Genomic DNA, 12058 nt, shown 5'->3' with positions numbered 1-12058 from the left:
CAATATGGGCGGGGGTGTGTAGCCACCCCATTGCCTCCCAAGGTCTCTACCCCAACTGCCACCTCCCTGGGAAGGCGACAAGACACCTGCCTTCTCTGGAAGCTCCTGCAGTCACTTGCCAGGCAGCACAAAGCTCACTCCATGCCTGGCTTGGTCACAGCTGGCCTGGGCTTCACTGTTCTCAGAGAGCCCACCCTGATCTCCAAGACAAGAGGACAGGAGGAAGACTTCCTCTAGGTCTTAACATTTAATAATTTTGTGATTCCATGAAAGAAGGAGAGAGCAGAGAATATCAACAGAGATTTATCCTAAACTGTTGGATGGACATAACTTGATAAATAGCACAGAAAGAGAAAATGCTCTTAAATACATGTTTTGAATGAGTTTCCCGTTTGATTCTTATTATACGCAGAAGACAGAGGACTAGACAGTCCACAAGGAAACTATGTTTCTTCACCCCAAATCTTTCCTAAGCTTTTTCACTAACATGCTTTTTCAAAATATTCATTGAAGTTTTTCCTCTTCTTACCAAATAGGCTCATAGTAGAAAACTGGCGAATAGAAGAAACTATAAAATGAATCCATAATCCACCACCCACCCACTTTATTTTTTATTTATTTTGTGTGATAGAACCCAGGCCCTCATGCATGCTAAGCATGTGCTCTACCACTGAGTTATTACCCTCCACCCACCCACTTTGAGAACTTAACACAGGCCTTAGACATGCTTATTACAGTATGCCCCCATCACATTAAAAAACACCCACTTCCCACATTTATAGTTATTAAGTTGAGTTGAAATTGTATAGTTGACAAAATGTCATATGTTGGAGAATTTTTTGGGTTTTTTTGTTTTTTTTTTAAATTATGAAATTTATTTATATTTCACTTTTTAAAAGCCAGAACATAACAAATGTCACTTTCTGGAAATTCATCTCATTAGAAATACATGAAGTGCACTTAATACAAGGAAATCAGTTTCTTGGTACCACCAGTGAGACCACTATCGTTGGTTCCCTCAAATGAAGGTTTTATCCAATTTCCCTCTAAACTTAGACCAAGAAGATCTCAATTCAGGGAGGTCTGAGTGAACTTTTCCCAGAAATTACAGTGAAGAAGCTGACCATAACATTTGGGCCCTCCCAAGCAATAGCACATTAGAAAAAATTACTCTGCCCTGAAAGGGCCCTGTCTCTGCTGGTTTCTAGGTGACTGCTGCTCTCAGGGGCAGGTAAGGAGCGGCCCACGGATGTTGGAGACTTTTGATTAAATGCTTATTCGTTTTAATTTTGCCTTCTTAAAAATTTTGAAGCCAATATATTGTGTTTTCCATGTCTGAAATATTTTTGGGTCATTGTAAAGTCTATAGGCCCCAGGCACTATGCCTTCAGTGACTGATGGATAAGAGGGCAAGCCTGGTGAAAAATAATGGTAATGTTAGTATTTAAGGGTATATCTTACCAGTCTCTCTCTCTCTCTATAAAATTTCCGTGGTTAACTTACATGGCCCACATAATTTTAAACACTGTTTTTTCTCCTCTGCATGGTTCATCCAGCATTCCCCAAATGGGTATTGGGGACAGAGCTCTAGTGTGCCTTCAGGACTCTCTCTCTCTCTCTCTCTCTCTCTCTCCCTCACACACACACACAAACACACACACACACACACACACACACACACACACACACACACACACACTCCATCCATGCTGCAGCCTCTAAGTGTAGGTTCTGGAACCACGAACTCCTGAGGTAGAAAAGCGTGGAGATATTGCATATCTTCCAGCCCTGCGTTTCACAGAAGAGGAAACTGAGGCCTGGAGAATTGACTTATCCCAGTCGGTGGTTATTTAGTGCTAGCACCAGACTCAGAATTGAGACTCCCGGCTGAGGCAGGGGTGAAGAAGCCACCATTGGCCTTGGGTGCCCTCTGCCCATCTTTGGCATTGGCTTTATCTTCCGTGGGCACCTTGCTGTCATAGCCCTCCCACTCCTCTCCCTCCCACCTCCCACAGCTGCCGCTGCTCCTGACCCAATTTCCCCACCCAAATTCCCTTGCCTGTTTTTCCTCACTGCCTATGTGTTGTTGTCACAATGTTGTACAAGCAATTAATTTACAAAGTGTTAGTAAATTTTAACTTTTTTCTTTAGTTGTAAAAGCAACAGATGCAAATGGGAGAAAATTGGGGGGGGGGAGAAAAAAGGAGCTCATAACTGTCACCCAGAAATGATCACTGTTAAAATGTTGTTGCACAACAAATACAAATGAATAGAACCAATCATTGAGCAGCTGCTCCTTAAAAAAAAAGAACTCAGATATACAAAAATTATTATTTATTCATTCAATAAATATCTGTTGAGCACCAATGAGATGCCAGGCACTGCTTTGAGTTTAGGTATACAGCAATTGACGAAATAGTCCAAGTCCTTGTCTGGTGTTGACGTCTATGAAGAAGAAATGAAGCAGAGTAAGGGAGATGGAGAGGGTGGGGGTGTTGTTTTGTATTCAATGATTAGGAAGGCCTCCTTGAGAAATGACACTTGATCAGGATTTAAAAGGAAGATAAGAGAGTAAGCCATTCATTCATGCACCCATACATTCACCAGATACTTAATGAATCATGTTTCAGAACTGAGGATACAGCAGAGAATAAAAGAGACATTCCCCCCTGGGCTGCTGGTCCTCCTCTTCATAGCAGACACTGGCTTTGTTCTACCCAGTGGCTTGAAGACTGAACTGTTCAGGAAGGGAAGGAAGAGGAAGAACTACCCTTAACAATTTAATAAAGACTTCAGATGTCTAAAACTAATCAACATCTACCTTCCTCCCAAATAAGAAGTAACAACTTTCTCTGCTCACTGCTCCCAACTGAAACCTTTACCATTTTTTTTAGTTCCTCTTGTCATTTTTACTTTGCCAAACTGATCATTATTATTTAAAATGATTTTAAGTAGTCATGATTTGTTTAGATTCATTCATATGTTTTCTGATTGTTTACTCACCATTTCTTCTTTCATCTCACTGTTTCCCTCTAGGTTCAGTTTTTAGGGACATGCTTCAAAAGTTTCTTTAGTAAGGGTCTGTAATGATTAACAATGTTTTTGTCTATCATCTGAAGATGTCTTCAACTTGCCCTCCTTTTTAAAGAATAATAGCTATTATTCAGATATGATTCACATACGAAAATTCACCCTCTTAAAGTGTCCAGTTCGGTGGTTTACAGAGTTGTGCAACCATCACTATGGTCTAATTTTATTTTATTCAAAAAATTGCTTTTCACTATGGTCTAATTTTAGAACATTTTTCATCATCTCCAGAAGCTGTCACTCCCAATTCCCCTCTCCCTCCAGGCCAGGGCAAACACTAACCTACTTTCTGTCTCTGTGGATTTGACTGTTCTGGACATTTCATATAAATGGAATCATACACTACGTGTCCTTTTGTGTCTGACTTCTTCATGTAGCATAACATTTTCAAGGTTCATCCATGTTGTGGCATGTATTAATACTTCATTTTTACTTCTAAATAATATTCCATTGCACCACATTTTTTTTTTACCCATTCATCAGCTGATGTGCCTTTGAGCTGTTTCTACTTTTTTAGCTATTATGAGTAATGCTCCTATGAACATTTGTGTACAAGTTTTTGTGTGACCCCATGTCTTCAGTTCACTTGAATATATACTTAGCAGTGGAGTTGTTGGGTCATATGATAACTCTATGTTTAACTTTTTGAGGAACTGTTAAACTTTCAAATAGCAGCTGCACAGTTTTACATTCCCAAGAGCAATGTTTTTGGGTTCTGTTTTCTCCACTTCCTCATCAACAGTTGTCACTTTATTTTCCATATATATATTTATATATATTTAGCCATCCTAGTGGGTAGGAGGTGCTATCTCATTTTGTACATCCTATCTTGTGGGTTTGTTTTAACACAAGCTGTGGCATACTATACACACACTATACACTTGCTTTTTCTACTTAATATTGTGGAGATCATGCCACTATGTGCAAAACTACTTATTCTCTTTTGCTGGCTCTGTGGTAGCCCATTGTATGAACGTGCAATCCTGCTATTGGTCACTAACTTAACCAGTCTCCTACTCATAGGCTGCTCTGTTTTTTTTTTCCCCCAATCTTTTGCTGTTACAAACGGTGTTGCAATGACTGCCTCTTACATTCCACTCTTTGTATGCAGGAGTTTGTCTGTAATGATCATTCTTCAGAAGTGGAATTCGAGGTCAAAAAGCATGTGCATGCTTTTATTTTTATAGATATTGGCATATTGATTTCCACAGAGAGGGTACCAGTTTATACTCACCAGCAATGTGGGGACATGTTCTTTAAATGGACCCAGGATCATAAGATTAAGTCTGTGAAGCTAATGTATTCTTAGTATGTACGCCTGTGTGGGCCAACTATAGAATCACTGATTTTGAGGGGCTTGGGGAGAAGGACACACCTCATAAGGAGCTTTCCTTGGTTAGCAGTTCCCAAGAAGGAGGCAGAATCTGAAGAGCGTTTGTCTTGAAGCCCTATCCACCCTTCCTTGGTGGAACAGTGAGGATTCACTGAAGATGCTAGGTCAGATCCTCATTTGTTCATTTATCCTTTCAGTCAACAAATATTTATTGAAAGCCGACAATGCAGTGCTAGGTGCTGAGATGGAATGAAAACAAAGTCAAAGCAGACACTCCTTTCATTGACATTTGCAGGCTTTAGAGGGGAAGCAGACATAACACAACTAAACACAAGGAAGCAAATAGTGAGCAAAATGGATATCACGCTACTGGAGCCTGCAGCAAGGGTCCGAGGGTCAGCGCAGGTGTTCCCGGAGGAACCATGTTTGAATTGAGATATGAAGGATGAGTGAAAGACCTGCTGAAGGGAAGTCTCTTTTTCTTTTGGTGGAAAAAGCATGGTTAACACCTAAAGAAGTAAGATAATGCCTACGTCACAGGGTTGTTATGAGAATTAACTTAAGGCATTTAGCAAAACATTTAGCACATCAGTTACTGGGTAAACACTTATTTTCTTTCCACTGTTCCATTTAGTCACAGGGAATATTAAAATTCCAGATCCCCAAGCAAAGCATTGTCACCTTAGTCATGTTCTTACTTCATATTTCTCTGCCACCCACTTCTCTCTCTTCCCCCATTTCTGGGCTCCCAAGTACTGAAGTAAATCTACTACAGTCTACCGTAGAAGCTAATTAGATGAATAACCACCACTTATTTTGCCCTAATCTATACTAAGTATTTACCTCTCTTACTTAACTTAATATTCACAATAATCTTATTAGGTAAGAACTATCATTACTCCCATTTTTTAAATAAAGAAACAGAGGCAAGCAGAGTCCAAGGACAATAGCTAGCAAATTGCAGAGCAGGATTCACATTGAGGTCTGACTAATTTCTAACCACTGCCTCACCATACCTTGAGTTGCTAGATTTTTTTTTTTTTTTTGTCTTGTTTACCCAACCAGGTCACAAGCTTATTCTAGGACAACAACCTGCTTTTATACTTTGTAGAAAAGCAACAGCCAATATTTGGTAATAATCTACCATGTGACACATACTTTACACGTATTATTTAGAGAATGGCAGTTTAGAGAATGGCACTGAATGTGGGCAAGAGGGAATTGTTGGAGAGGTGCCATCTCTTCCCTCGAGCTGTGTGAAAATACAATTTTAGAGCTCACAATCCGCAGAGCCCAAAGGGTTGTTGTGGAATTCCTGCATTCACTCACTGAACTTGGGCTATTATGAGCAAAGTCCCTCACTGGGAGTTTTGTAGTCGATGATACAGATGATGTTAACATTTACAGAGTGTTTTCTCTGCGCCAGGCACTATTCTCGGTGCTTTATGTGGATTAAGTCATATCCATTAATATCCAAGTGAAGACTTATTATCCCATATAACAGTTAAGGAAACCAAAGTACCTGAAGGTTAAAGGACCTGCGCAAGGCCCCCAACTAGTAAGTGGTGGCATTTGGGACCCCTGATAGTGTGATTTCAGAGCTGGAGCCTCTCCTTAGTAACAGTGCAAGAAAAGAGTCACCGAGTCCAGCACCAAACAGACGAAACTCTAGTATAACGAAGGACCAAAAATTCCTGAGGGCTGAGTAGAAAAGTTAACTAAAAAATGCCTGCCTCCCAGCACGTTCCAGTTTCCAACTTTCTCCTTTCCCGGTCTTTCCAGCCGCTCCTCCTCCGAGAACTGACTGAGAGCCAAGAAAATCGGTGAAAGGTCGCGGCTAGAATTTGGCTCCGCCTCGCTTGTTCAGCAGAGGCCACGGAGCTCCCGGATTGTCACTTGTCCAGTCCAGGCTCGCGAAACCGACAGGCCTACAGATCAGGAGACCTGCTAGATTTAGTCACCGGCCCCCAGGCTTTGGCCCTCTCTCCTCTGCATCCTCGGAAGGCAGTGAAACCGCCTACAGCCTTCCTTCTACGGCGTAGACGTTCCTCCCCAGGAGCCTCCCCAGTTCCAGTGCCTCCCCAGCACTGTTTCCCGAGACTCGCCTTTGGGTGTTCTCGCGACAGAACATCAACATTTCTTTGGTTTGGGGGCTGGTGCTTAGTGCTTAGTAAGGCTTCCCAGCCCCCAAATATAGGTATAAGGCTGGACTGTGACCTCTTAGATCTTTGGTTAAATCTCAAAGCATCCTCAAAAATCATTTAGCGGCCGCATTTTAGATGAGGAAACTGAGACATAGTGCGTGCAAAGTGACTTGTCCACATGCAGTTAGGCGAAGACACAAGAGTCAGATGAGGATTTCACATTTTCTTAGTTTGACAAACTCCCATAGAAAGCAGAGTTAATGATATAAAAAGGTCTCGCCATTCCAGAGGTATCAATGGCAAGTTAAACCTCAGCACTTGAAATAGAGGTTGGGGGTGGCATCTGGAATCCCGGTACCTCTCTCTGGGCAGTGAGACAAAGTCAGCTTTTCAGTCTCGGAATGGAGAAAACTGAGAGTCGGGGCGGGGGGCGGTCTGAGGCCCTTCTCCGACAATCTGTGTTTTTTTTTTAAGACTCCGGTGAAGACCTCATCCCCCGCCGTCCAGACTTACTCCCCTGCCCTTGGACTGGGGGCACCTCAGGTGTGTATTCCACTGATTTGGTATGGGGGTGCTGGAGGCTGCGGGGTAGGAATGAGCTTTCTGGTCCTTCAAACGCTTCCTGCTGCAATAAAGTTTCCTGCCTTAAGAAAAGGCAGTTAACACACACGCCTGCTTCCACCACCGACCTCAATGACTCAGTGCCGCACAGTCTGCATTTTTCCAAACAGCTGTTCCTGCTAGCGCACCACTGGGGACCCGGGTCCGCCCTCGCCTGGGGGCGGGGCGGGGTCGGGATCTTGGCGTCAAAGTGCGTGCGTGCGGGCCCTAGTGCGCGTGCGCGGGCTTGGGGCGGGCCGCGACTATAAGTGCACGGTGTGGGGTGCGTTTCGCTGCGGGTTACGCTTTTGTCTTCGTGTCAGGGTTGCCATCTCGCGCTGCTCGTCTGACTTTTTTTGTGACTCCGCACTACCGGCTATTACATCGAGGGAGCCATTCCCGGCCCTTCCTCTTGGAGGTGAGCTGCCCTGTGGGCTTCCCCGGCTCCCCGCACCCAGCCCCCGGGCTGCGTGCCCCGTGGGCGGCCAGCCGTTCGCCGCCTGGGGCTGCTCCGTCCAGAACTTCTCTCCTCGCCCAGCCCCAATCCGGGTCCCCACTCTGCCTCCCAGCCCTGCTTTCTCCAGGGGTGGCTCTGACTAGGATCCACGTGGCCTATCCCATGCTTACCAGGGTTGGGTTAGGCGCCCATGCCATACCACCCACAGCACCCTTAGCATCTCCTTCCTGTCACAGCCCTTCGTGTGTTTGTGGAAACTGCCAGTTTTCTTGTCTGTGAGGGCCAGGTTCTGTCTCGATGGCCTCGGGTGCCCTTAGTACCTTCCAGGGTGCCTGACACATTGTGGGTATTCAAGGTGTACTTGTTAAACAAGTGAACTCTGTAGATTTGACTCCCTTAGAGTTATTTTGACTTTCAAAAATTTTATGATTAACTCCAGCTTGACTGAGATGTGAGGGAGACTTCTAAGCAGGTTGCTTTTGCTGTCTCCAGGACATGTTCTTACATTCTTACTCCCTACCCACCACATCCCCACAAAAGGATTGGGTTTTTACTTTAGGAAGGTTTCTGGTCCCTGGACTGTGGCACAGGGATTGTGCATACCTAGCAAGAGAAATAAATGTTTTTATTTTAAGAGAAAAGTTTTAAGGCGTGCTCTTGAATTAGTCCAAGAAGCTAGACTAGTTCCACAGCCATGGAGTTTACAGTGTAAATATACTTACATATTCTGCTGTGATAGAACATCCGTTGGTCCCTGTCTCCCTGGCTGTCTGAGCCACTCCCTTAGCTGCTGGGTCAGGGCCAGAGTCATCCACGTCCCAGAAGGCTGGAGACTAACCTTGCCTCTCTTTTCTCAGGATCCAAAGGCCTTCCAGAAGCAGAAGGTAGCTCCACTGCTCTACGAAGAAGTGAGGTCCTTTCAATCATGAAGCATATGTTGAACCTCTATCTCTTAGGTGTGGCGCTGACCCTGCTCTACATCTTCGTTAGCCTGATAGAATCCCTGGGGAGCTTACTGGGGAGCCCATTGCCTGGGAGCCCTTGCAACCACCAGAGGTCGAATAGCCAACACAGAGCCTCCAAGCGCCTTCCAGAACATCCATCCAGAGGGATGTGATAAGACCTCCCTCCACCGGCTGTAACCTTGGAACACTGATCTAAATGAATCCAGCCCGCTGTCCCAGTTCCTGGGCAGGCAAGCTCAGCATCAGTGTTATCAGAGAAGTAACTGTTACTAGGCCCTTGAAGGGCCTCTCCATCTGGATATTCCTTCCTCTGGAAAAAGGGCCTATTTAATACATAGATGTGAGTGGGTTGCCTATGGCTGTGGAATGGCGTGATCTCACTTGTCTCCCCAGAGTTTGTGGTCCTTGGCAGTGTGCCTGTGACACCTCTTAGATGAGGACTTGTGCTGCAACTTCAGCTGTTGGGAGATGGTGTTTATTTTCAACCCTACTTTCTAAGCATCTGCCAAGAGTTCCTTTGGACTTGAGTGTCTCATGGTCAGTTTATTTGGTGTTCAGCTTCTCTTCCTCAAGAGCTCCTCTGTGTGCAGATGACAGTTGAGGTGTGTGGGTTGGCTGTAGGCAGGGGGGAGGTGGAGTGTTCAGTGTCCATTTCTCATTGTTTTATATTTTAAGCCCTTCCTCCAACACAGTATGTATGTGTGTGTGTATTGGCCTGAAGTGGGCAGTGGGATGACAAGGCCTGCTCAGGACATGGGCATTATGGCCACCATGTGGCTTCAATGAATTTTTCTAATGAAATAAAGTTGAATATTTCTGTTATGTGTCTTGTTGACTACTTCTGCCCTTGAAGTTGGTGGTAGGGAAGAGTCTTAATTTTCAGATCTAAGGTTTCACATCTTAAAACTTTGGAGAGGGAAGGTACCGAAAACACTTTTAAGACATAAGGTGAATAAACCTCTGAACCTGAAGGCAGAGACACTTGCCTCCTCTGCCCTGTGTGTGCCCTCCTCAGCCACTGAAATGTGTGTACCTCACAGATAATCTTTTCTGCTCTCCCATGTCGAAGCAGCTTGGCCTTAACCCAGAATTGGAGGGGTTTTTTTGTTTTTTTTTTTTTCTTCTTGAATCTGCCCCTCATCCATCCCCAACCCATGCTGAAGCACATTCACTCCTCTGCCTGTGGTAATTCACATGTCTTAGTGTGCACATCATTTCATATATGGTGAGCTTGATTTACTTTTGCTAAAGGGTAAGAATGGTGCCTGGTGTCCTCTGCTAAACCAGTTTTTCTTCCTGAGTGTCCTTATACTTAAATGCCACTACCCTAGAAACCAGTGGTTTGGACATCACTCTTATTTATTGCACTGTGGTGGTCATTAGTGCTGTCAGGTAGTTCCAGCTTCCCACCCTATGGGCACCTGGTCAGATTGTACTCCCTGGTCTTCCGTGGTTGGCTGGGCTTATGTGACTGGTCTTGTTAGCAGAGTGCTCTCAAAAATAGAGTTGGCTTTTTAGCTCTAATTTCAGGTGATTTCATGTACCAGTAGCTGCCCTTTTCTAGACTTTTTTTTTTAAATTGTAGTATAGTTTTCTCCTTCTTATGCCTCTCCAACTACTTTGGAACATTTTGATCTTTCAGTTCTAGAGCTGCATCTGAAGTCCCTTCCCCAAGCAGTTTAGTTTAATTGAAGTGGTTTACTGGATGCCACAATGTTAATGAGGTCTTTGCTCTAAAACAATGTAATCCACTCAGGTTTCAACCAAGATGTGATGGCCATACCACTGTTTCGATCTTTCCTATGAGTAAAGTGAGCAACTGTTCCTGTTTGCCTGGCAGAGGGATTTCCTGGGTTGCAGGACTTACAGTGCTAAAACTGGGGCAGTTTTGGGTAAACCGGGAGTTGATCACCCTTCCTACAAAACTGAATTTGAATTTTCTTCATTTTATGTATTACCACTTAGGGATGAGAAGCAGTTGCTTCTGTGAAGCCCTGTGATTTCTGTAGTCTCTCTAGATCCCAGTTCTCTCCTGAGCTCATCCTGTAGTGTTTTGTCAATAGCAACCAACTGTATCCAATTCCTGCTGCTAAAATTCTGTTCTCTGTTTCTCCTGGCTTATTAGGCAGATTATTAAACTATGTCTTCTAACTTACTGCAGGCAACAGTTTAACCAAATACTTTGCTACTGTATAACATGGCTTGCCACCCTTCCAGCCTCCATTTCTTTGCTGCCCTCCGTGTAAGTTATTGTTACACATGTAGGGTTTTGCTTTTTTTTTTTTTTTCCCTTTAATATGCAACCCCCCAGATTCCAATCTCTATGTCAGTCAGGAGAAATTAGGTTAGGCTATGTGGCAGCAACAACCCTAAAATCTTAGAAGCTTAAAACAGAAGAATTACCTAAGGATGCCTTCCCAAGAAGCAGAATTGGGGGCTAATCAAGAAATATTCCTTTTCCTCAGGGTAAGGGGCTTTCATCATATCTGCTTAGTGGAACACAATCACTAGGCTGCTGTGGCTCCCATTTGTCCTCTCTCCCCTTATTGCATGTATCCTGCCCCTATTCCACCATTGTGTATTAGATGTGTAGCTCATGGCTTGTCTTTTTAGTTTATAGCCCTCGATCTCAAGCCACATCTGAAACTGGTACAGGAACTAGTGTGCATCACTCAGATTCTTGAATTTGAACTTGACATTGTGACTGAAGGGAATTCTTGGGTTGTTTCTTTGCTGGGAGGAGGGGAACGTATAGTGAATGTATTTCAACTGCAGGAGGAAAAGTAGCCTGAAAGATTATTGAATAGAAGGGTCATTAGCAGCAGTCATTAATATTCTCCAAATATTTTTGCCCTTGCTTTCCAAGCACATGATAGAATTGCACTTCCTGACACCCTTGTGGTTGGATAAGGCCATGTAATTAGTTCTGGCCAATGAGTTTTGAGTAGAAGCGACTTGTGTCAATTCTAGTTTGGAGCATTTAATCACAGGCTCAAAAATCCCCAGAGCTCTCTTTTTCCTTGTGCCACAGTGACCAGCAATGCTCCAAATGCAACTGTCCTTTAGGTTCTAGAGTAAGGATGCCATGGAACAGAGCCCTCTACTGGGCCCTGATGAACATGGAGTGTACATGAGAAATAAACCTTTGTTGTCTTAAGCTAGTGTGGTGTGGGTTTTTTGCTGTTGTTGTTACTGCAGCATAACTTGGCTTATCCTGACTGATACATTGCTTACAGCACCTAGGTGCCAGGCATCAACTGAGATCTCATTACTACGTCAGATAACATACACAAGATAGAAGGCGGGGCGGGGGGTGCATGTAAACAAAAATGTTTCATGGTTCTATTACAGAATAATGTGTATAGGACAGTGGATACATAAAGTTATTCATAGGCAGGAGATGGATGTTAAGGAAAAGCTTCTTAGAGGACCTGAATTTTAAAGAATGAAAAGGCAGTCAAGTTAGGAAAGC

The 12058-nt window shown here is 43.9% G+C and overlaps 1 protein-coding gene across 1 annotated transcript; it reads left to right on the top strand.

Moving 5' to 3' along the window:
* Window positions 1–7409: 7409 nt before the first annotated feature.
* Window positions 7410–9408, top strand: HILPDA (hypoxia inducible lipid droplet associated). The gene is given in 3 exon segments (XM_064487376.1): window positions 7410–7582; window positions 8479–8660; window positions 8662–9408. Coding segments are annotated over 2 exon segments (216 nt in total). The 5' UTR covers window positions 7410–7582; window positions 8479–8546; the 3' UTR covers window positions 8764–9408.
* The last annotated feature ends 2650 nt before the right edge of the window (window positions 9409–12058 follow it).

Source organism: Camelus dromedarius, chromosome 7 (assembly GCF_036321535.1).
Source record: "Camelus dromedarius isolate mCamDro1 chromosome 7, mCamDro1.pat, whole genome shotgun sequence".
NCBI lineage: Eukaryota > Metazoa > Chordata > Mammalia > Artiodactyla > Camelidae > Camelus > Camelus dromedarius.
The sequence above is the reverse complement of the archived record's forward strand: the minus strand, read 5'-3'. Positions and strand labels throughout refer to the sequence as shown.